The sequence below is a fragment of the Acomys russatus genome, chromosome 3 (genome assembly GCF_903995435.1).
Source record: "Acomys russatus chromosome 3, mAcoRus1.1, whole genome shotgun sequence".
Lineage (NCBI taxonomy): Eukaryota > Metazoa > Chordata > Mammalia > Rodentia > Muridae > Acomys > Acomys russatus.
The window spans coordinates 261,345-286,969 of NC_067139.1; the positions used below are offsets into that span (position 1 = coordinate 261,345).

General features: G+C 47.1%; 1 protein-coding gene across 2 annotated transcripts in view; it reads right to left on the reverse strand.

Moving 5' to 3' along the window:
* Positions 1–25,625, reverse strand: part of Gpr137b (G protein-coupled receptor 137B) — a 33,441-nt gene that overhangs the window by 2,392 nt on the left and 5,424 nt on the right. For both annotated transcript variants that reach the window (XM_051167793.1, XM_051167785.1), the window contains exons 2-5: positions 13,840–13,889; positions 7,222–7,444; positions 4,713–4,862; positions 3,086–3,214 (exon numbers count right to left, since the gene is read on the reverse strand). In XM_051167793.1, coding sequence (XP_051023750.1) covers positions 3,086–3,214; positions 4,713–4,862; positions 7,222–7,444; positions 13,840–13,889 — 552 coding nt within the window. The remainder of the gene's footprint in view (positions 1–3,085; positions 3,215–4,712; positions 4,863–7,221; positions 7,445–13,839; positions 13,890–25,625) is intronic.

Here is a 25,625-nt window from a genome sequence, read left to right on the forward strand (position 1 = left end):
TTTGCTTTCCTGGACTTACTTTGTAGAACAGGCTGGCCTCAAACTCACAGAGATTTGCCTCTGCCTCCCAGAGTGCTGGGATTACAGGTGCACCACTGCACACAGCTTAGGCAGTTGTTTTTTGTTGTTCTTGAAGAGCTGGTATTCAGTAGAAGGGGGAGAGGGTAATTGGGAGAGAGGATAGACACAAATATGCCTATATAAACATCACAGTGAAATCTATTATGTATATACAGGTAATAATGCTAATAAATGGCTTAGCTCTGACTACAGTGATGAATTACTGTTTTAATTCCTCACTGATATGTCCACACAGCCAAGCATGGTCATTCATGCTTTTAACCCCAGCACGTAGGAGGCTGAGAGATTTTTTTTTTTAACCTCCAAGGTCAGCAGGATTGTCTCAAAGCAACAAGAAGTGCCCTAGACTAAAGCAGACAGTCCACATGGAGACGCACAGGCTCTTAAGGGAGTTTCTTACCTCAGCACCCTCCCTCAAGCCTTTCATATTTTTGCCCTAAACTGAATTAAAAACCTGCAGATGTATACTGCTGTGTTAATGCTCGGCTGCAGCTCTGAAGAGGTCCAGGGTAGGGTCACGGGGGCTGGATGCGGAATGCCCTTCTAGCTCACTTTATCTCTTGGGTGGCCAGAGCTGATGGTTCAGGCAGCTGATCAAGATTGAAAGAAGAAAGAGGAAAGGGAGCTCAGGGTTTCTTTCTCTAGGGACTGACTACCGCGTGGCCAAGGAAGAGAATTTAAACTGACCACAATTTTCCTATGGCTGAGGCTGTAAAAGCGGCTTCTGCCAGAAACTGCGTGGGGGAGGGGGGGTGGATGGGGGTGTGTGGATGGGGCGGGCCTAGAAGGAGGCTCTTTGCTCTGTAGATACTCCTCTTCTTTGTGGAGATCTTCAGTAAGCTAATGAAAACTTAGGCTCGGGTAAAGAAGCCCTGAGTCCCAATCTCAACACCGTTTATTGTTGGTGACCGTACTTATACTTCTGAGAAAAGGGAATTACCTCATAGTCAAAAGAGGACCATTAACCACAAAAGCAGATGAATTCTAAAATACAACAGGTTACATGTTTTAAAGCTAAACATTTTTTATCTATGTATGCATTACGTAAGTTCATAGTTCAGAATGAGGAAGATTGGCAGAGTCTTAGATTAATAGGGTCTGAAACTTGCAAGAGTATATGACTTATCAATTAGGATGGACCTAACTATACATTATCCAGCTATCTCTTAGTTCATAATGAGTTCAGGCCAATAACTTTATCTGTCTTTCATTCTAAGAAACAGAGTAAATTCAGACATCTCAGGTAGCTTCATTCCAACTTGAGATCATGAGAAGTTTAAACCAACTTGTGTATATTTATGGTGAAATACCAGGATTCCTGGGGTGCCATCTGGCGTGGAGGCTTATCTGTAGCCACAAATCTGCTACAAGGCTATCCCTAGTGAGGCATCTAGAGATCCACAAAGATATTTATTGCAGCCATAAACTCTCTTAAACTGTTTTAGAAGATATAAAACAATTTAACTTTTAAAACTGTTTGAATCAAATCAGCAATTCCATTATCAAGGATTAATTCATCTGAATAACAAACAATACATCTTCAACAAGATCCTGTAGGAAGTTTGCTTAATCAGAGCTGGTCAATACCCAAAAAATAATAATTCACACCAATGCTAGATGTTTTTTCTTATTCTTTTTTCGAGGCAGGATTTCTCTGTGTAATCTTGGCTGTTGTGGACTCGCTTTATAGACCAGGCTGGCCTTAGACTCACAGTGATCCACCTGCCTTTGCCTCCCTGGGTGCTGGGATTAAAAGCATGCGCCACCATGCCCACCTCTAATGCCAGATTTGAGATGCAGCAATGCACAATTGACAAAGTAGTCAGAGATTGGAAGCAATTCTGGGGTGCATCACGGTACAGACCTTGCAAAATATTGGATCCCTTCCAGAGATCTCTCATGCCTACTGAACTTCCCCAAACCAATGGTTCCTGACAGCACATCAGAAGCTGGAAGCAGTTCTGGGGGTGCATCATGGTACAAGACCTTGCAAATACCGAATTGCCTCCCAGACTGCCCACATGTCTAGTGAGCTCCCTTACCAAGGTGGCTCTTGGCTGGAGTCCACTCTGGCAGGGAAAGCATAGCCAGGCTGTGCCTCATCTCCCATCTCACCCTGGTCTGCTTCCTGTGCCTGGCGCAGCAGTGGCCACCCAGAGATGAGTAGGGAGAAGAGCAGAGAGCCATTGTTACCTGGGTATGGAACCAGAGCTGTGCTGTGTCTATGGGCATCATTCTGTGCCCTCCTTACTAGCCAAAAATCCACTCCCCACCCTCTGAGTGTGTAGCCCAGAAGCCAAAGTTGTACCCTAGCTTGTGTGCTGCAGCAGAACTTGACTTGGTTTTCTCTTCTATAGTGTTGGTTAAGCAGAAAATGGAGCCAAACAGGAGTGGGGCTTTAACATGGTTGCCATGATGCCACTGCGCTGCTCTCTCACTCCCTGATGCGCTATTGTCACTCTGGGATAAAGTAGTCTCTGTTTTCCTTTGTTCTACTGGTCTTTTCAGACAAGGTACCATGTAGTTCAGGCTAGCCTTGAACTCATTATGTAGCCAAGGACAACTGAACCTCTGATCCACTTGCTTCTATCTCCCCAGTGCAAGGATTACATCATGCCTGGTTTTATGGTACTCAGGATCAAACCCAGGGCTTCATGCATGTTAGGCAAGCACTCTACCAAGTGCCATATCTCTAGCCCTCCATTTTCTGCTAAAAGAGCAGAGTATGGGTTTAGAGGACAGTGAATACTGTGTCACGTTAAGAATCACTAATCCCCAGGGCATGGGATGTATTTGACTTTCTTTTTGTAAATAAAGCTAACCCCCTACCCCAAAACACATTTTCTTTGAGAGGATTAAGGGAAAAGAAGGTTCTACTTGAGTCCTGAATGACCTACCCCACAATGGGATGTAAGACACTTCCCTGAAAAACTGGGAGGAAATTCCTACTCACCAGTTTCAGGAGGATTAATTAGGGATGTCAGCAAAAAGATGGGGTACTTACAAGATCCTTCGTGGGATTTCTGACTCGGAAGAAATAAACCACCAAGGTGGTTGGTAAGAGCTCCCACACGAAAAGCACCACGCCAAAAACTATGTAGCCAGCATCGCCCAGCTGGCTCTTCAGATCTGCCTGTTCCAGAACAGGGAAAATGAAATCATGAGACCTCAGGCAACCAGTGTTGGAGGACACTCGTAGACACAATGAAACTCTGTGTCTAAAGCCTGTACTTTGAAACTTGGTTGCAGTGATGGGTCAGGCCTCCGCTGGAGGACTGTGGAAACCATTTAGGATGATTGATATGACTGCCTATTCATTTACTTTGAGGGCTCAGGGGATGAACCCAGAGCCCACACCCGAGCCCTGACTCCACCCAAAGAAGAGCAGCTTGTCTGTCCAGAGTCATCTTCACATCAGCTATGCCCTGTTCTCCACCCATGAGAGCTGACCACAGGCAGCTTGTCCAAGCAAAGTCCTCTGAGCAAGGCAGAGGCCAACGGGATGGCTATGAGGGCTTCCTGGAGGGAAGGTCCCAGAGTAGAGAAGAGCTGAATATGGCAGCTTCTCAGCCCATTCCCGGGAAGAACGCACTGAGCCACAGTCTGGCCCTCAAGCCTTCTAGTACATCATGCTGAAAGTGACCAAGTACTCCTCCCCAGAGCAATGGTACTCATGTCACCTATTTCCAGATCACCATAGATCACACCAGACAGGTGAAAGTGTGGTTTCCCTTTCACCAAGAAGGCAGAGGTGCCTGAGGCCACTAGGCACAGAGGTTTTAAGTTCTTGATTGAGAGAAAATTGGAAGTAATTTGTTAAAAGCAAATTGATGGAACTTCAGTTTGGAGACATGAAAGGATCAAGTGGGCAGTCATGATGGTTTGAACTTGTATGTACCAATGCTACTGGTCTGTCTTTGAAAACCCTTGTGTATGATGAATATCTCTATAATTAGCCACTGCTTAAAGCCTGGTTTTCCTCACAAATGGCGCACATACCTGAGCATCCTTGCCTAACTTTCTCCTGCTGCACCTGTGGGACAGGCTTGGCCAGGGTTGCTAGCTTACACCCACTGTTTCACTTTTCCAGGGAAAATGTGCATGTAGCCATTGTGGATTTAGCCCACTGAGGTTTTGGTTTTTGTTTTGTTTTTTTCCCTCTCTCAATACCTTAAATCAGCTCCCACTGTGAGTACCGGTGGAATTTTGTAGCTGGACTTACACAATTTGCGGTATTTGCTGTTTTTCCAGATAACACTAAGGAATGTTTGCAAAGCAATCCAGTAGAGTCCTATTGGAGGGGTTCATTTCCCACCACACTGCCTTATCTATGCTTATACCTCATTGGGCCATCAACTCCCACACCACAGAGAAAGATGCCTGTTTACTTTTGTACATGCAGTACTTTTTGTACAACAGCAGAAACAGGGCATTTGGCCTTCCAGCAGGCACTCTCTGCATCCTACTAACCTGGTTCCCATGGAGGCTCAGCTCACCACATCTCACTGATCTGGTCACTGTGCAGGCAGCACCTTGCCTAGCCCCCACAGACCTGGTCCCCATTGTGGTAGCAACTCAGTACATCCCACTGATCTGGTCCCTGCACAGCACTCTGTCATGCCCCCACTGACCTGGTCTGATACATTGTACCAGTCATAATCAAAGGAATGGACGTTCTTGATCTGAGAAAATGACAAGATGAACAGGTTGTAGCAGGCCCGAGAGGTGTAGAGCAAGATGACAGTGACACCAATGGCAGTCACCTGACACACCGATGAGCCCTGGAAGACAAAGCCGACAGGAATGGGGTATTGTTAGTGTGCCCACTGCAGGTATAGCAGCTCTTTCCCTCCCCTGGTGTGTGTGTGTGTGTGTGTGTGTGTGTGTGTGTGTCCGTCCCTGGTGTGTGTCTCTACCTGGAGCTTGCTAGTCCTCCTCTCCTGCTGAGCACTGGAATTACAAGTATATGCCCTTGTACTCAGCTCTTATATGGTTTCTGGGGAAATCAGACCCAGGTCCTTATATTTGTATTTTATTAACTGAGTCATCACCCCAGCCCATAAGGCCTTGATCTTAATCTTAAGTCCCACCATGGAGTAACAAGATCCCGCCTTGCTGACTGGCACAGCAGGCAAGCCCCAGTTAGGATGCACACAGCCTTGCTCAAAGTCTCTAGAGCCTTCTAGGCTGGGAGCACAGAAGTCCTGCTTGGCCTCTGGGGTGAGGCCACTTGAGTATCTGTGACTTATCCCTCCTTATGAAGCTATATCAGTTTCTGCAGTTAGTAAAGGGGCCCCCAGCTAGTTACCAGGACCAAAGAAAAGCAGAACTGACATGCATCCTGCATTGAGGAGTCATCACCTAAATCAAAGTACCATTCATTTTGTCACAGGGGTCAGCTAAGTATATCTGACAATCTATTATTTAATCCTTCCTTTTAAAAAGGCAGTTTTTAAAAAAATTTTTACACAACTTGTTTATAAGATAAGATAATTAACTTTACGGCAAAAATCAAGGGTAAAATTCATCGAGATTTACAAACAAAAGAACTGGCCCATCGAATGAATAGGATTTTCATGAGTCCAGCTGAATCACAGCAGGCCCTGTGAGGGCTAAGGGCAGAGATTTCCACCAACTGATGATTAAAGACAACATGGTGGGGGCCCAGCTGCCCTGCAATTTTTGGGCCAAAGGCATTTTAAGACCCAGAGGAAGATGTGTGTCTGTCTGAATGCAGTGCACAGGCACTGGAGAAAAATCATGTAATCTCTTCACAAAAGGGCCCAAGAAGTGATGAGGGTAAGGATGCAGGCAGGGCAATTCTCCCTGCCTTTCCTGGGCTCAACACTGCTCTCTACATACCCACCCAGCCCCATTCACCAGCCTTCTAGGACTTAGGTTGGGAATTTGTCAATAAAGAGATTCTGGGGCGTGGCTGACCACAAGCATTTTGGTACCACATATTTGGTACATGCATATTTGCCCTTCTCATAACCCTGGGGATAAGATAGCATGGCAGTCAGGCTGTGAGACACTGTGGTGGATAAGAGGCAAGAGCTACCATCTGGGAGCAGGGGCCAGGTACATGCCCACAGCCAAGGAGAGGCCATTGAGGGCACAGCCTAAATCTGAGCCACCACAAAGGCACAGCAGGTGTTAGTAAGTCCATGAACTCTGATCCTTGACAGCCCACATTCACTTCAGCTTTGTACTTGTGAGCATAGACCTGGGACAAGCTTCTTGACCTCTATCTGTGCCTCGGTTTCCATTAAGTGGGGCTTTAACACTACCCTTATTGAAATGGAAGACTGACATTAGCTCATGCGCTAAAAATGCTCATCAAGTCAGGCCTAGAGGTGTAAGTCCATGAGCCAAGCTATAGCGGTGGTGGCTGATGCAGGAGGATCCATCACAAGTCCAGCCTGGGTAGCAATGAGTTCCAGCCCAGGCAACTTACAAAGACTTTGTTTCCAAATAAGATTTATTTTTGGTTTTTGGTTTTTTGAGACAGGGTTTCTCTGTATAAACTTGGCTGTCCTGGACTCACTTTGTAGACCAGGCTGGCCTCAAATACACAGAGATTCTCCTGCCTCTGCTTCCCTGAGTACTGGGATTATGGCATATGCCACTGCGCCCAACTTCCTAATCAGAATTTTTTGTTGTTGTTCAGTATTTTTTTTAATTTTATTTTATTAATTTATTCATATTACATCTCAGTGGTTATCCCCTCCCTTGTATCCTCCCATTCCTCCCTCCCTCCCATTTTCCCCTTACTCCCCTCCCCTATGACTGTGACTGAGGGGGACTTCCTCCCCTTGTATATGCTCATAGGGTATCAAGTCTCTTCTTGGTACCTAATAAGAATTTTTTAAATGTGTGGGACTGTAACTAGTACACATGGGCCCTGGGTTTGCTATCCAGCACCACAAAAATAAGTTAACAGTTAAATAGTTGTAGTTTTAAATCAGACTGAGTTTTCCCAGAGACTCTACACACCCTAGCATATGCTAAGCCGTCTGGAAACAAAAGTTCACACAAAGTTCAATGAATCACAGAGTGAGCAAGATCTGTTGTGTTCTATGTGCAAACAGGAGGAAGCCATTTTCAAAATAAGGAACCTTGACCACATTCCCACCTTACCTTTGACTCCAGGTAGATGTTGGCCAGGGACATCTTGGAGATTTTGTAGAGGCAAATGGAGAGAGAGATGGCACACAGCACAAAGAGTGTGTCATTGATGGCCACTCTCACAGAGACGACAACCTTCCTTTCCCAGTTTTCCGTCTTCACCAGCACCGCGCAGGTCAGATTCACCAACAGGAAAACAAGGCTGATGAAAAGTGAGGCCAGGTAGAGGGGTAGCCTGGGAAAGACAAGACACACTTCAGGGTCTGTTACTTCATATTAGCTACTCATGCTGGGTCTAGAAAAACTGGGATGTTTGGGCTAACTGCTGAGGCAGAAGCTTGGCTCTTGGTAGACATTCTCAGATTCTAATTACAAAATGACACTGTCTAGGCCCCCTTACCTGAGGATCCTTCGGAGGGTCCCATTTCTAGGACATAGCAAGAGCTGGCTTGCCTGAGCGTCCTATCAAAATTGCCTATGCATGGAGATAAGAGCATCCTTGGACTCAGAGCTCCAGAGGGAGTACAGAGCCTCTATCCCATCATCCTCAATGAAGGTGAAGGGAACACAATGCAGTCTCTTTGCACTTCGTCCTATCTTCTAAAAGTAAAACTCCATGATGCCTGCCTCATAAGGCTGTTGCTGAGCACAGCTCTGTCCTCCATGCTCACTGTATTCATATGCCAGAATCCACCAGCCGAGAGCCAAAGTAACTGAACTGCATCTGTGCTGAACATAAACAGACTTCTCCTGGCATTACTCCCCAAATACTCATCTTGTTTAACATTCACATTGTTAGACATTTAACCTAGACATGAGTTATATACTATAGTGAGGATAAGGGTAGGCCGCATGTCTATGCCATATTCTATAAGGGACTTAGGCATCCAGAGTTTATTTGTGGGTCACAGAATCTATCCCGCACAAATGCTAATGATGAGCTGCATATGTTTACTACAACCATTTGTATAATGTGTTCAGCCTCCCTCCTCAATCCACTAACTATAGAGAGAGCTCCCTGTGAATTGCTACAGGGGCTGGAGTCCTAGCTCAGTAGTTAAATGGACTGGCTGCTCTTCCAGAGCACCTGAGTTTAATTCCCAGTACCCCTTATGGCAGCTCACAATGCCTGGAACGCCAGTCCCAGGGGATCCAATGTCTTCTGGCCTCTACTGGAACCAGGCACTCATGAGGTGCACATGCATACATAAAACGATGAAAGGTTTAAAAACAAAAAATTCTGCTACAGGTGGGGCTAGGATCACAGCTACATGACAGAGCACTTGCCTGGCACGGAGGCCTAGATGTGCACTCTAATACTGCAAGAAAACCACACTACACATCTACCACAGCAGCTAATAAATGCTAAAGGGATAAAAATGGCCCAGTTTTGTAAAAATTATTTTTCTTTCCTAGTGCTAAGGATTGAACCCAAGGCACTGCACACCCTCGCTAAGTGTTCTAACACAAAACTACAGGGCCCAAGCCCTGAACCATTATTTCACTGCCGTTTCATCTTAGTTTTTCAGAGCTACACATGCAAAAGAGGCCTCCACGTAGGTGATGCAGGCTCCTTAGACTCACTGCCACTCAAGGCATAAGCAGCCTTGAGTGTCTCTCGCAGCTCCCACATTATGTTCTTTTCTGGCAGACGTGCAGAAAGGAGGGAAAGTGTGTGGCTCAAAAATGGTGTGAGGGCTTTGCAGATGGCTCAGCAGGTAAGTTTTGGTTCAAACCACCAGAACCCACATAAAATGGTCATGTCTATCCACATGTGTAACCCCAGTGATAGAGTGTGTGTGTGTGTGTGTGTGTGTGTGTGTGTGTGTGTGTGTGTGTGTGTTTGACAGATGGGAGGTGTTGGCTGCCAGGCTAGTTCCAGATTCAGTGAAAGATGACTTCAAAAGGATAAGGACAGGGGTAGAGCTGGACACAAAATGTCAGTGTCCTCCTCTGGCCTCTGAGTGCACAAGTGGACGGACGGACGGAGACACAGAGAGAGAGAGACGGGGGGGGGGGGGGGGGGGGGGCTGGTGCAGGTTGCCTGTGTTCATAATCTCAACGCCAGTTAGAAGCTGTGATCCCATGAGGCCTTTCTCTCTGGCTTCCAGTACAGCCTGCAATTCCGCTCAGCAAGCTGCTACAGAGACTTGCTGACTCTGACCCTTCCATACCTGCAGGCATGCACACTCCCTTGTTTCTGCTTTCCTGGATCCCTTAGATTTGAATTCCTTAGGTTTCTTACAGCTTACAACCAAAGAGATGAGGAATCAACCCATGCCTGCCTCCACCTACACAAGGCCTAAAGTCCAAGGCCTAGCTGTACCCACCCCATAGCAGGCAGGGGTTCCTGCCACTGTTGTGTGCATTTTGAGGTGGAAGGGGTCGGGGGGGCAGGGATATAGCTCAGCTACTGGAGAACTTCCTAGTATGTGTGAGGCCCTGGGTTTGATTCCCAGAGCTGTATAAGCTGGGAGTGGTGCTGCATGCCCATCATCCCAGCACTTGAGCTGTGGAAGCAGGAGAGGACCAGAAGTTCATGGTCATCTTCAGTGACATAGTTGGAGACTAGCCTGGAATACATGAAACCTCACCTAAGAAGGAGGGACTTGGGCGCAAAGCCCTCCATGAGCTACCTCAACCTGGCTCTTTCTGTTTCCCAAAATACACTATTACAACATCCTCTTGTTGGAGACAACTTGCCATGAACAAAGGACATCTTTCCAGGTGAACAGAAGGGACTGTGGACACCCCCCTGCACAGCCCTGAACCCAGAGCCATATGTCCCTCCAGCCAATGTGACGAAAAGGGGAAGCCACATAGGCCAGCTAGTAATGATGACAAAGAGTTCAGAGAGACAGACAGACAGACAGAGAATGCCCAGAGATCTGGCACTCAGTCGGTGCAGTTGGGATGGATGAGGAGGGGTAAAGTATGAAACTCAGGACTACACAGGCAGAGCAGCAAAACCATCACCTGACCACATCAAGGTTTCAGAAAAAATTTATGGAGGCGCGTCCCTGGAGCAGGTGAGACTGCAGGCCGTGCCTTCCCAGGGAGCTCCAGGAACAGTGAAAGTGATGGCCAGGGATCTGGAAGCAGGCATGTTAGTGTGGTGGTGGAACCTGAACCCAGAAGTAAAGCTCCCAGGACTCTGTAAAGTCTTGGTCTCAATTATGACCCTCTAAACCCACCACACTTTCTCTTGTGTGTTTTCAAGTGTGCCACATACGTGCCAGTTCAACTGTACAACATGCACCGCTTCCAATCCCATCTTAGAAAGGTGGTTATTTCCCAGTGACTGTTCACTTCCTGAAACCTGTGCAGCTGATGCTGTGTTCCAAGGCCTCTGGCAGAGAGGCTTCTGGAAACTACAACTCCTACCAACCCTGCACTGCTATAGGACATGCCTAACTGGGTTGACATGAAGAAACAGCAGATACAAAAAAATAGCTGGGCCAGGGGCTGTGTGCCCTGATGGAGACTTGGCAGTAGCCTAGAAACTCGGCACATTTAGACATCTGAATTAGGAGGTGGGCTTCTTGTATACAGCTGAACAAGGAAGTAGGATTATTATATACAGTTAATTTCAGTGGGGATGCCTCTGTAGGGGAGCAGTCAGGGGCCGTAAACATCCAGGAAGAAGGTGCTGTGGACATTTTCTGCACACCAACCAGGGGAAGGCTCTGTCATTTCCCTGAGTCTTACCCAGCCAGTGTCTTGGTTACTGTTCTATTGCCATGAGGAGACAACATGACCAAGGAAACTTATAAAAGGAACCATTTAGTTGGGAGTTTGCTTACAATTTTAGAGGTCCATGACCATCATGGCAGGAAGTAGACGGGCATGGCACCAAAGCACTCGCTGAAGGCTTTACATCCTGATCTACAGGCAGCAGGCAGAGAGACACTGGCACTGACCTGAGCTTTTGAAACCTCAAAGTCCACCCCCAGTAACATATTTCCTCCAACAAGGCCACGCCTCCTTCAATAAGGCTACACCTGCTAACCCTTCTAATCCTTCTAATCCTTCTAATCGTACCAGTTCCCCGCCCTAGCCACTCTCATTGAAACCACCACACTCAGAGAAGGCTTTGCTATTCCAATGCATCTGGGGTCCTTGACATGGCCACTCTCATGTCAAGTAAGGCACTCGCTGAGGTCTTCTTCCCCTCCCCACAAGCAGTTGTGGATCAGGCCCCTCCTCACCAAACCAGCCACTCTTTCCTGACTCAAAAAGGACATGTGGAACTGTGACTGTTTTATCTGTTTTCCATGTGTGCTCACAGTAATGAAAAATGTACCTGTAAGGAAAGAAGGACAAATGCAGGGTCCATAGCAAACTGCCAGTTATGCTAGCTTCTAAAAAGCCCTGTTTACTGTTCTGCTAGCAGCTGCTGAGCTTTGGTGAAACACACAGATTGTGACCCTCTTGCCTCTAAGACCCTGCAGGCATAGGAACACAGGCTCTCTGAAGATAGCCCCAGGCTTGGCACAGCACAATCCGCCTGTATCTGTGTAGATGACTGCTCAGGATGCTATCTTAAATATCATTAAAACTATGGCTATTGTTCTTTCATCACGAAAGCAAAGTACATTGGGAAAGTTCCAAAAGGATAAAGTGTGGTGAAAACAAAGGGCCCTGGAAGAACATCATGGAGCACCAGCAAGCATCACAGAGCACCATGCAGGATCACAGAGCACCACCAAACAACACAGAGCACCACCAAGCATCACAGAGCACCGTACAGGATCACAGAGCACCATGTAGGATCACAGTGCACTATGATGCACCATCCAGCATCATAGACCATGGCACCTGCTGCCAGCTGTGGGTAAGGGTCCCTGCATTCCACTTCTTAGCTGGTTGCCACAGCAGGACCAACAAACCTTCATTTCCCTCTTTTCCTGCACCCCACCTTCTGCCTCAGCCCAGTACACCATGAGAAGATGGCATGAGATGCAGGCTAGTTCACACATCCCCACTCTGATCTTTACATGGGTTGATCTTCCTACCTGTGATCTTCCTTTCCTAGATTTCTGGGTATCGAAGCCTGTTCTCTGAACTGTTGGGAGCTGACAGTCTTTACCTCCTGGTGCTAAGATTACAGGCGTCCATACCATGCCAAGCTTTAAAAAAAAGTCTGGAGATCAAACTGAAGTCTTGACTGAGCAATGTCTCCAGATTCAAGTCTTAAAAAGGGGGTGGGCTGGAGCTGGACCTGGTGGCACACGCCTTTAATCCCAGCCCTCATGAGGCAGAGGCAGGTGGATCTCTGTGAGTTCGAGGCCAGCCTGGTCTATAGAGCCTGTGTCATACATGATAACCTATATACTATAAATGCTTTGTAAATAACTGACAAGAAAAATGTCTGTATATGTTCAGTACTGATGCAATTTTTTTCTGTTTAGGTATGTATGAGTGTGTGTGTGGTGTAGTGTGTATATACATGGGTTTATGTGCCATAGCACACATGTGGAAATCAGAGGACAACTTACGATAGTTGGTTCTCTCTATTATGTAGGTTCTGGAGATACAACTCAAGTCACCAGGCTTGACAGCAAGCACCACTGAGCCATCTTGTCAGTCCATTTCTGAGTATTTTTGAACTACTGATGGTTGGATTCATGGATGTGGAATACTGACTGCATTTAAATGAAGTCTGTATACATTTTTGTGGCGATGCAATGACTCGCTTTTCCAGTATTTTGTGCCCATGGTGGTGGAGTACTTTGGGCAAGCCCACAAAACACAAAGAATCCAATGTGCCCAGCCCTTCCCAAGGCATTTTCTTCCTACGTCCCCAAAGCCAAACCCGATCCTTATTGCTCGCCTCTGAAGATACAGGCTCTCATGGGCCCAGATTAACTCATAAATCACTACACAGCACATGGAGGCCCCAAACATAAGACCCTGCCTCGGCATCCCAAGTGCTGAGGTTACAGGTGTGCAGCATCATACTTGAACCAAATCTCACCATTCTAAGCTTTGGAGAATGAGCGATTTCTCCGATAATGCAGGAGGACCATGCACTGTCACTTTCCCCATAAACTGGGCATGTCACTCAAGGTCTCTCCAGACCATTTCCCTCTCTTGGACTCCTAGAATAAACCAGAACAGCCTCAAACTTGGTATCTAGCTAAGATGACTCTGGATTTCTGATCCCTCCGCTTCTACCTTCAGAGTCCAGAGATCACAGGTGTGACCACATCTGGTTTTTACGGTACTCAGGTTTGAACTCAAGGCTTCGAGCATGCTAGGCGAGCACTTTCTAAAAGCTTCATTATTTTAAATACTGTTTGAAGCAAGCATGATTGTCCATACCTGCAAAGTCAGCAAACAGGAGGCTGAGGAAGGAGGATAAGAGAGTACAAGGCAAACCTGGAAGGTTTTGTGTGTGTGTGTGTGTGTGTGTGTGTGTGTGTGTGTGTGTGTGTGTGTATTGCATAGGACCCCTGCAAATCCTCTCGATGTGCAGGTTCATGGAGAGCATTTGATTGGGCAAACAGGACCACTGCAGAGCTGTTTGAGTGTTTAGAGGAGTAAATGTGCACCCCTCAGCTGGCGAAACAGGTTTCATGTGCAAACACTTCACCTTCTGTCTGAGAAGCAACGTTCTGGGGTACTTACCGATATTTGAGTAACTCCGGAGAATATTTTGACTTGGCCTTGAAAATCACCTGCAATGACAGAAAAACATGGAAAGCTGGGACACAAAGTACGGACAGCAACAAAATGTCACCACCGCTTAGGGTTCCCCTCGTTTTGCAGCCAGGTACCAGACACTTCCTGACAGACAGCAGCAGTCCTCAGGAGGCTGAGGTAAAGAGGGTACCAAGCTCAAGGACAGCCTAGGCTACAAAGTGAGTTTGAGGTCAGCTTCAGCAACTCTGTGAAACTTTGTCTCAAAAGTAAAATAAGGACTGGGGTTCTAGCTCAGTGGTCAAGTACTTGCCTAAAGTGTGCAAGGTCTTGTGTTCAATTCCCAGTTACTGAAGAAAAATGAAACCAAAAACCAAGAGACTTTGCTAAAATATCCAGTAAAGAAAAGAGAGAAGATGGGCTGAAGAGATGGCTCAGCGGTTAAGAGCACTGACTGCTCTTCCAGAGGTCCTGAGTTCAATTCCCAGCAACCACATGGTGGCTCACAACCATCTATAATGAGATCTAATGCCCTCTTCTGACATGCAGATGTACATGCTGGCAGAACGCTATATACACATAATAAACAAACAAACAAATCTGGGGGGAAAAAGAGAGAGAGAAACTACATTATTTTTCAAAGAGTGTTTTTGGAGCAGGCGTGGTAGTACATGCCCACCATCTTTAAAGCCAAGCCAGACAAGGCAAGACTCTGTTACATACCAAAAACAAAAACAACACACACACATACCTGATCTTATCATGGGAATACATCATTTTATTTCACGTTGTGCCACAGTTGGAAGTCCATTCAAAGTATGTAACTGTAACTACACAGGGTCCTAAGCCTCTGGCTTTACCCACAGTGCCTCTGGGAACTGCATTGTCAGCTAGCCCATAACTGAGTGGCCTTATCCAGTGGGCTCAGCTCCATGCATGATGCTGTCATCAAAGAGAAGGCAAAGACCAGCCCTGCTTTCGATGGACAGTCCCATTGGAGAAAAAGGGTACAGAAAAACAGAACCGCAAAGAAGTTTCTAGCTGCAGGTGGTGGAAGCACAGACCTACAGCCCATGGATTCAGCCTCAGACTGGACCACCAGCTCATCCCTGCTCTCAGCATGTGCTGCAGGTGGCCTAGGTCACATGATGACACTGGAGAGACTGTGAGTGGACTAGAGTGAACCCAGGGCTAATATGGAGTCCCAGCTTACTCCCAGCCTTTGCCAATGTTGTGCCTGTTTTCCCTGGGACCTACAGAATGATGTCCTTACTCCAGCAAGTGTGCACCTTTATAATTAAGGGAATGATTTTTTGCTTCCAACAGTCCCTGGCCCTGTAGCTCTGCCTGCCCACTTTCAGTGAAGGACATACTGAATGGAATCAGGTGGGACCCAACATCCCTAGCTAGCCAAGACCCATGAAACTCCCTCCCAAGTTCCACGTAAAGCACAGGGTTCCCAGCGGCTGATGCTGACCTTAAACACTCAAGCCTTGTAAACCTTTACCCACTTCAGCTCAACAAGTACACCTGTGAGAATTCGCTCTGGGACAGAACCCATCTTGCTGTTCCAACAGAACTGGTAATCAACAATGAACATTATTGGAAATACAGTCATGTGAACAAATACATTTGCCAACATTAGAAAAAATATTTATTTTCTTATTTATGTGTGTATGTACAGATGTGCCATGGCATGCAGATGATGGTCAAAGAACAGCCTTGAGTCTGTCATGTGGCTCCCAGGGATCAAACTCAGGCCATGAGGCTTGGCAGCAAGCATCTTTACCTATCTTTCTGGCCCAGAAAATACTTGTCCTCCTAGAGGAATTCACAGAGCCTTTAGCAGATTATTATGGCAGTCTTCGAGAGAAACATGCTATACAGCGGTTTTCCACAGTTATATAACCAGTCGGTCTTCCTAATGGGTGCTCAGGGAACAGGCGCTGGGGAGCACTGCCCTGTGGTACAGATGGGATGGTCACAGCAGCCTGAGAAAGAGTAATACCACCCACAAGGGCACCAACAACAATTAGGAAAAGCAAGTTTAATGTTCCCAAGTGTTCTCCCCTGAACATGAACCCAAGTGATGCACTGAGTGGGAGAGTCCCACGCCACTCCCGCCACTACCAAAGATAGATCAACTTAGCAACCCTAGCTCCTCTCACCATTAAGGTCTCATCCTTGCCTGAAGGGAAGATGCCATCCCAGACAAAGGCTGCTCTGATAGAAGGGCGTTACTCTGATCCACCCAAGCCAACACTCAGGGTCACATCAAGATCAAAACAAAAAGTTCCACCCACCTCCTTGTGTGGCAATTATATCTTGTCTGGATTCAGCCAAGCTCCTTAAGCTGGTCTCAGAACTCTCACTTCTCTCTTCAACTTAAGTTCCCTAAAGTCTATATCAAGTTCTGTCAATTGAAACTGAAATAATGTACTTGACATGAGAATGGATATTCGATACACAGCATACTTTATATAGCTATATGTATAGTTTTTGAGCATAAACTTTCTCCTCATTATTTTAAGAGATGTATACATCCAAACTAAGTTGTAAAATAGTATTAATAAATCCAAGTTGCCTGGTACACCCACTCTGTCTGCAGGGGCTTCATTAAAGAGGTCCTTGAGCCCACTTGTCCTGCTACCCATCTGCGTGAGCCTGCACTGACTCCCACTGACTTTGGCAGGGACCCAGCTGGGAGTAGAGGAAGGCTACTGACATTGGAGAGGCAGATGAAGATTAATTGCTTTTGTAGTTTACAGTGCCTGTTGGCAACACAGGTACCTCAATGGATACAAAGTCAGATACACAAAAAAAGGTACAGGAGGAAAGCCCCTGTCAACTAACAGGTCATTGGGTGAATCCAACAAGAGATTAAGGAAACAGTTCTAATGGGCAAGTGAAAGGGTCTGAGCACAGGACAGGCACCGGGCTCTGCACTGGCCTCTGAAGAACTGCAGAAAGGAAAAGCCAGCCCCCGGCGAGGAGACAGACAGGTGTGTCCGTAAATAAGCATGAGTGGTGTGAAAAGATCTGAGGAGGTGTGATGAAATGAGAAGAGGAAAAAGATCATCTAAGGTTTAGGAAAGTGTGATATGAGGGAGGTGTGAGAAGAACCAGGCATGAGGACATGCAAGGAAGTATGGAGAGATGTGAGGTACAGGGAGGTCTGAGGAGAAGTGGGGAAGTATGAGGGGGAGAGAGAGAGGTCTGAGGAGAAGTGTGAGGGGCAGAGAGGTCTGAGGAGAAGTGGGGAAGTGTGAAGAGAACCGAGAGGTGTAGGAAGCGAGAGATAAAGGGAAGTATCAGATGAAGGCGTTATCAAAGGAGGCTGTGGAGAGCTGTGAAGGTCTGCAGACATGAGCTGGTGTGAGGAGATGTGACTATAAGAAGCTCTGGGGAGATGAGGGAAGGTGTGGAGAGATGTAAGGGGATGATGGGAAGTGTGAGGGGTTGTAAGGACGTATGGGAAGGTGTCACGATATCAGTGTAGGAAGGTGTAGAGAGGTGTAAAATGTGTAAAATGTGGGGAGGGATAAAGAAAGGAAGGGAGGTGAGGAGAAAGAACTGGGCAAGTATGGGGAGGTGTGAGGTGGAGATGTATGGGATGTGAGGGGACACGGGAAGGTGTGAAGAGATATGAAAGACGTGAGGGTGTAGGTCACAGGCGCTTGGATTTGTGGGATTTGCTGAGATGTAGCGAGGCAGAATTATGGAGAAGTGTGAAGACAGATGTAGTATGAGGAGGTGTGAAGACAGATGTAGGGAGGTGAGAAGATGCGAAGTGTGAGGACACAGGAGGCAAAGAGTGGGATGTATTAGAAAATCTAAGAAGGCATGGAGCATAGGGATGTAGAAGTGTGCTTTGTGAGCCTGGGGAGAGCCCTGGAGCCCTGGCACAGCAGGAAGGCTGGCTCAGGTGGGACCATGACACCACAGCCCAGCACTGCATTGGGAGTGACCATGCCTCAGGTAAGAGCCATGGAAGATTATCAGTAAGAACTGCTTGAGTCAGAGGCAAAGGACCCACACTGTGGTATGAGTTGACAGGCAAATCAGAGCCATGCTGTAGATAAGTGGCTGTCTAGTCTGGAAGGTGGTGAGAAAGTGACCACTAATAGACACAGGGCTTCCTTTGGGGTAAAAAGCAATTGTGTGACAGTTGCACAACTCTGTGAATACAGTGCTCTCTTAAAAAGGGGGAGTCATGTGAGGTATGAATAACCCCTTAGGTTTTTGTTTTGTTTTGTTTTGTTTGAAGAACAAAGAGGAACAGGGAGGAGTCAAGGAACAGCCTCTTCAGCAGTCAAGGTCAGTGTGATGTGTGGAGACAAGGAGGGCTGTGAGGTGAGACAGTAATGGACTATGGCCACTGGGCCTGGCAGCTGGGGAAGGCCTGAAGGGAAGTGTACACCCAAAACCGCAGGTAGAGGGAAATGGAAGCCGTGAGTCAATCCAGACATAATCACTCTTTAAAACTGTATGCAGGTGACGTGTAAGACAAATGTTATTTTCAAGGCATGAGTCCCTTGTTAAATTTTTAAGACTGGGAGGCCTGCCAGGCAAGGCAGGCACCCAGCAAAGGGATAGAGTAGTCAGATTGTCAGCTCTGGGGTAGTTTAAAAAAGAGTGGCCCCCGTAGGGAAGCGGAGTCCCAACTGGTCATCTCTTGTCACCAAAAGAAGCTTCCAGTACTAGAATTGGGTTACCTCTAATTGAGCTGTTGGCCAAAGGGACCCAGGCTGTTACCAAGATTATAGTTTGCTATTGGTTGCTCTCCACAAACTGACAGCAAGGTCCCATTGCTTAAAAACAACAATCACACAACTCATTGACCATAGAGGTGTCAGGCTGGTGCCTATGTAGAGCCTTTATTCCCTGTGTTTCAGTGTCTTTGATACAGGAAGGTTCTCTGCACACACACAAGAGAGAAATGTAAATACCAAGCCAGCCACACACCCTCTATCTGCAATACTTTACCACCTTCAAGATGTGCCGGGGTAACGGTGGCACGGAGCCTGTGATACTAAGCAACCAGTAACGGATTTGACCTCTAAGGCCCACTCCATGAGATGGAACCAACACCCTACACTGTTTGGATGATCATGAAGTTGAGACTAGATAGCCCAGGGACCTAAGGTAAAGCTAAATACTATTGGTATAGAAAAGGAAAAAAAAAATAAATATATATATATATATATATATATATATATATATATATATATATAGTGATAAAACGACTTCTAATGATAGTCTGCAATACTCATAGATCAGTGCCTTGTTCACCATAGTAAGAGAACAATGGGAACAAATGCAGAGACACACAGCCAGACATTAGGAGGACAGTAAGAGACCTTTGAACAGCCAGCCCTAAATGGGATGTCTCCCTCAAATCCGTCCCCTCAGAGCTCAGGGAACCCCTCGGAAGAGGAGATGAGGAGAGTGTAAGAGCCAGAGGGGATGAAGGACAAGGAAACAAGGCCCTTAAATCACCATGAGCTCATATAAACTCACAGAGACTGAGGTGGGTATGCACCAGGTCCTCTGCACATAGGTTATGGCTTCAGTGTGGAAACAAGTGGGTCTCGGTTCTTAAGGCTTCTCTTAGGTTCTTTTCCTTCTGTTGATCTGTCTTGTCCAACTTTGATGTGATAATTTTTGGCTTTAATGGTTTTTGTTTTATCTTATACTTTTTGAATGAATGAATGAAAGAATGAAAGAAATAAAAACCCACCCACTAGGGTAAAGTCTAACAACTGAACTGCCATTTATACCTGCTGGGCAGGCCTCATGCTCTGGAGTACTGACCAACACATAATGGACTCCATAGTTTGGGTGCACGAACTTTTATTTGGTTACAGTTTGGTGTTTGGTTTTGTTTCCTCTTCCTGTTGTCTGAGGACCAGGATGTATAGCACTCCCAGCTACCTCCTCCAGCACTGGTCCTGCCAGTGTGTTTCTATGTTCTCTGCCATGACTAAGTGGACTAAACCTCTGAAAGTGTAAGCCAGGCCCAATTCAATGCTTTCGTGTAGAAGATTTGCCTTGGTCATGTGTTTCTTCTCAGCCCTAGAACACTTCCTCCCCACCCCTCACCCCAACCCCAAGACCAAGGCTTTCAGGGGATCCCCCACAGTGGGGAAGGAGAGGGAAGAGGAGTGGCCTAAAGGACGGGAAGGACACAACAGTCTTATCAGAGACTCCATAGGCCTGTCACCTCAGGCCTTTTCCAAGACAGAGAAGTAAGGGGGCTTTTTAAAAGCAAACGCCTAGGCCAGAGTGGTGGTGGCACACACCTTTAATCCCAGCACTTAAGAGGCAGAGGCAGGCGGATCTCTGTGAGTTTGAGGCCAGCCTGGTCTACAAAGTGAGTCCAGGACAGCCAGAGCTATACAAAGAGAAGGAAATTCCTCTTAGTTTTAGCTTAGCTTCATCCGCCTTTTTTATTGTGAGGAGGGGGGGGTGTCAGTTAGCACTGACTAACCTCAAAGCCTCATTCTCCCTGTCTCTGTCTCTCAGGCACTGAACTTACAGGTTTATTCTAGGATACCCCACTTCCTCTGCTTCTTTAAGTTCTACCTGGTGCTCTGTATTGATGATGCAAGCCACTTAGGAGGCTGAAGAGAAAGGATCCAAGTTCAAGGTCTGCATGGGCAACTGGGTAAGGCCCTGTCTCAAAAGGAAAAGTAAAAAGGGTCTGGGCACACAGCTCAGTTGACGGCACGCTGGCCTCACATCTAGAAGGGTTCAATCTCCAACAAGAGGAAAAGGAAGGAGCAGAAGGGACCCAGGGATGGTCTGCCCTGGCAGAGCACTGACAGGGTTTCACACGTCTTGGGTGGCATTCGGTGACTTCTATGGTGACAGCCGTACAACAGTTTCAGCCTTAAGAGGCTCTGGCTGACAGATGGGAATGCGGGCTTCCTGCACGGTGGGATCCTGCAGGGGTTTCTGACTCTCCTCTAATTACAGGTAACCTTAAAACCCCTCAGGAATCCCAGACCCTTCACCACACTCTTATACATGACAAAGCGGGAACCAGGGTCCTGCCAGTGACGCAGTTCTTTTGCGAAGTGGCTGGCCTCTGCCTCTCTCCCCTAATAAATCACAGGCTGTTGATGTCACAGAGCGGCTCGCGCCCTTGGAACTCCTGATAACCTGTGTTTTCAATCACTGCCTCAAGTTGGCATTGACATCACTCTCACTAAGGTCACCTTAGTTGATCCTGGTAGAAACAGCAAAGGGCTGTCCGTAAGGATGTAGCTGTGCCAACTAAGGATCCTCAACGCTTCCTAACTTATACTTGATTTGGGATTCTTCCATTATTTTCAGGACATGGGTACACACTTGTAATCCCAGAATTTGGCAGGCTGAAGCAGGAGGATCACTTCGAGTTTGAGCCTAGCCTGGGGCTGCATACTGAGACCCGGTCTCCAAATCACCACCACTACCAAAAAGAATTCTTCCGTGGAAACCTTGTAAAATCCTTCCAAAAAAACAGCCTTCCTAAGAGACCTCAGTTCCATACCCAACCTCATGAAATGCCCCATAGAAAAAGACAGGCTTAGGAGATATAGCACAGTCCCCCACCCTCTGCAGGGCTGAAGCCCCTGGAAGTAACAGATAACTTACAGGTTCAAACACAGGTTTGTTAGGTGTATGCATGCGAACTGATCTGGGAATGTTAACAGATGGGCTTGCATTTTTACCACTAACTTGCCAAATCCCTCATACTCTTCACTTTTTATTTTGAGATAGAGTCTCTGTAAGATACTTAGGCTGGCCTTGATCTCATCTGAAGGCTATGAACTCCACCAAACCCTCCTTCCCAGCCTCCAGGGTAACTGGGAGGACAGACCTGTACCACCACACTTAGTTCTTATACTTTTTTTCTTGTGCTGGGTATTAAACCCAGGGTTCTCACACATGAATGCTACCATTGAGCTACATTCCCAGCCACTTAAACAGTTTATTTTGTAACATATATGTGCCCACCACTCACTTCCAATTTAACACTTCCAATAGTAACACTTTGCATGCCTGTTCCAAGTATGGAAGTGTGTGTGTGTGTGTGTGTGTGTGTGTGTGTGTGTGTGTGTGTGTGTGTGTGTGTGTGTATGTTATGTTCTGGGCACCCCAGAATTCAACATCACAAGTCTTCCTAAATCACTGTCTGACTGTTTGTTTTTTGAGACAGGGTTTCTCTGTGTAACCTTGGCTGCCTTGGACTCTAGACCAGGCTGACCTCGAACCTACAGTGATCTGCCTGCCTCTGCCTCCCAAGTGTTGGGATTAAAGGCGTGGACTACCTTGCCCGGCCCTGACATTTTTTTTTTTTTTTTGAGACAGTGTCTCTCACTAAATCTGGCAATTTCCAATTAAACTGGGATGGTTAGCCAGGAACTCCAGGAATGCTCCTGCCTCTGTCTCCCAGTGCTGGGATTATAGGAATGTGTAACTATGGATGCCTGGCTTTTTAAAAAATGTGGCTACCCAGATAGGAAGTCAAGCCCTCACGTTTGTGCAGCCAGCCATCAACAACTGAGCCAGCTCTCCAGCTCTGCTTGTCTTTAATGAAACTGCCACAATTGCCAGCAAAGCCCTGCTTGGTTCTCTTACCTCCCAAGGTGATCTGTTCCCTGAGGGCTAGTGTGTTTGATCCAGGCAGGCTCATGCTTTTACTAGGTATATGTATTTCAGTGGTTCTCAACTTTCCTAATGTTTTGACCCTTTAATACAGTTCCTCATGCTGTGGTGGCCCCCAATCATAAAATCATTTCATTGCTACTTCATAACTATAACTTTGCTACTGTTATGAATTGTAATGTAAATATCTGTGTTTTCCGATGGCCTTAGGAGACCCCTGTGAAAGGGTCATTTGACCCCAAAGAGGTCGTGATCCATGGGTTGCAAACCACCAGTGTATGTAGAAATGAACCATGGAACTGAACAGGTTTGCATTTCTCATGTATGTATCCATACCTCCCACAGCCTTCTACATCTGCCTTGTCTGCCTATGACAACACTCACGACACACAGCTCTCCACCCCTATATTTTCACCTCGTCCCCCATCTGCCATGTCTTCACAGGCCACCTATGTATGTCCACCTCAAGCAGAGGACACCTAGGTGAAGAGTAGGAAGTCTAGCCTCACTAGCCTCCCCTGTGATCAGCTGTGCATCTGGGATAGGTAGCTCGCTGCTCCTCAAGTGTCCACAAAATAAGATGGATAACAGCACCTCCCTGGTGCATTTCTGAGGCCTAGGTGAGTCAAATGGGTAAAGGTACCATGTAAGTCTGGGCTAGTCTTATATGACAACTAGAATTGTTTGTCTTCAAACCGTACATTTAAATGCAAAAGACTAGACTGAATGCCTTCTTGACCATAAGAGGAACTCTCATACTCAAACAGGTGACAAGACTCAGTGGCACATGGACATCTACTCATGGTCCTGCTGCACTGCCCACTTCCTGATACACTGGGGAAATTACATAAGCCCGGAGAAGCCCTGGTCTTCCTCCTTCGTTCCCTTGCCTCTCAGCACTAGCCATCAGCCTGTTGCTTCAGCGTGTACATCTGTATGCTTTGAGCTTCCCTGCTTCACAGAGCACCATGGCAGACAGCCAGGATTCCTGAAATTAGGTACAGTGTGGCCCTTCCCACAACGTTCCCTAGAGAACTCAGAGTAGCTCCAGGGGATCTGCAGCTGAGGCCACCAGTGCAAGACAGCAAAGTGAATGTGCTTTGGCATTCTTTGCTAATCTTCCCTTCTTGATGGGAGATATGGCTAACGGTCCTTAGGCTTGGGACTAAAGGGGGGGTGGTCTACAGACCTGAACCCATCCCTGTGTCCACAGCAGTGGAGCAGACTAGCCTATGGAGGCTAATTTGTACACACAAAATCATCCTGGGTCCCACAGTGAAAAATTGTCCCTTAACACTTAAGAAGGGCAGTTAGAGCTGGATGTGGTGGCACATGTCGGTAATTCCAGTTTTAGGGAATCTGGTGGGAAGATCATGGGTTTGAGGTCAGCATGGGCAACACAGTGAGTTCAAGTTGAACTCCTCCTATGGAAGCTCTTCAAGTTGACCCCACAGACACACCAAATGCTGATCACTGGCACCTCTACATTTCCCTGTTCTTGTCTGCTGAGAGGCAGATTCTGGGGCAAACCTGTTGAGCCCCAGAAACAGGTTGTTGAACTATGCAGGCTCAGCATCTGTCATATAACCAGGGGTGCACAGATATTCATCTGGGTACTTCCCCAGAGATGCCTGTGCCCACAAGTATCACTGCAGCCTCTTTCTAAGGAACCATGCCTCATTGGTCCTACTTCTACCTGTCCAATGGAGAGGCAGAGGTGGCCTAGTAGGCTCAAGGACAGCTTGAGTCTGAGCTCCACACCGCCCTGCCTGTCTCAATCTGACTAGGGACTGTCCACCTGCCATGGCACGGAGTCTAACAGAGAACAGCCTCTCTCACAGGAGCTCTCCTCAGTCCCAGGAGTGCCAGGGCTGTCCCTGCCAGGGCACTATGATCATATGATCATAGTCTCCCTGTGAGATACAATCACAAGTTCAGTTCAGCAGCCAAGGCTGCTCAACTGCCACAACGGTACAAGGGAGATGAACCAGGCAACAGGGAAGATATGTTTCTCCCACAGTAGAAACTAGTTAGTCAAGGCCAAGGGCTCCACAAAAGAGGGTCAGCTGGCTAGCATGCAGCAGCTACACACATCTTACCACAGGATTCCTTCCTGGAAAGCAAATTCTGCAAAATCCACAAATCAAGTTAGCACCAAAATGTCCAAGGTCATCCACCCCACCCTACCCCTGCCTCAGAAATAAGGCAAATGTGGAGGTTTTGGTTTTTTTTTTTTTTTTAAACTTTCCCAGGAACCCATGACCTTTGTGGGTCATGTGCTGTTGGATGGCGTTAGTTCCTCGTGTTCTACAAAGAATGAATAACCATGGGAACTCCTGATGGGGAAGCAGCCTGGCTTAGGCAGGCCTGCCCCTGCCCCCATACTGAGGATGGAACTCAGACTTGTGCATACTAAGCAAGTTCCCTTCCACTGAGATATGCTAAGGCTTCCTCTGGACCCTAACAATGTCCCCAACCTTCTCTTTGCATTTTTATTTGAAGATAATGTCTTACCAAGTTACACAGTCAAGCCTTGAACTCATTCTGTGGCCAAAGAAAGCCTTAAAATGTTGATCCTCAGCCAGGCATGGTGGTGCACGCCTTTAATCTCAGCACTCAGGGAGGCAGAGGCAGGTGGAGCTCTGTGAGTTCGAGACCAGCCTGGTCTATAAACCAAGTCCAGGACAGAGTCTGAGCTACACAGAGAACCCTATCTTGGGGGAAAAAAAACTCCTGCCCCATTCTTTTGCATATTAGGTCTTCACCAAACCCTGGATCTAGGCAGGGAGGTGCTACTACAGTGTGCTGCCTGGGGCAACGCCTGCCTACTCAGGGATGAGGCCTGGCAGGTGAGCCTGGGGACAGTGAGTGCTGGCAGATGCACCCTGGCATGGGTCACTAAACTCATCCTGATGATGACAGCAACTTAGGACATGTGTCCTGACAGCTACTTGTCTGACTATGGAAAAGCAGGGACTGAGATGTAGGGGGCCAGCATCAGGAGCTCCCAAGGGTGCCTACTGTTGTTCAGTCTCCTCAGCCAAGCCTCTGAGAGGAACCAAGGTCAGAGGACTTGAACCACTGATCCAGTGGCAGGTGTCTGCCTGTCTGCAGAGGGCCAA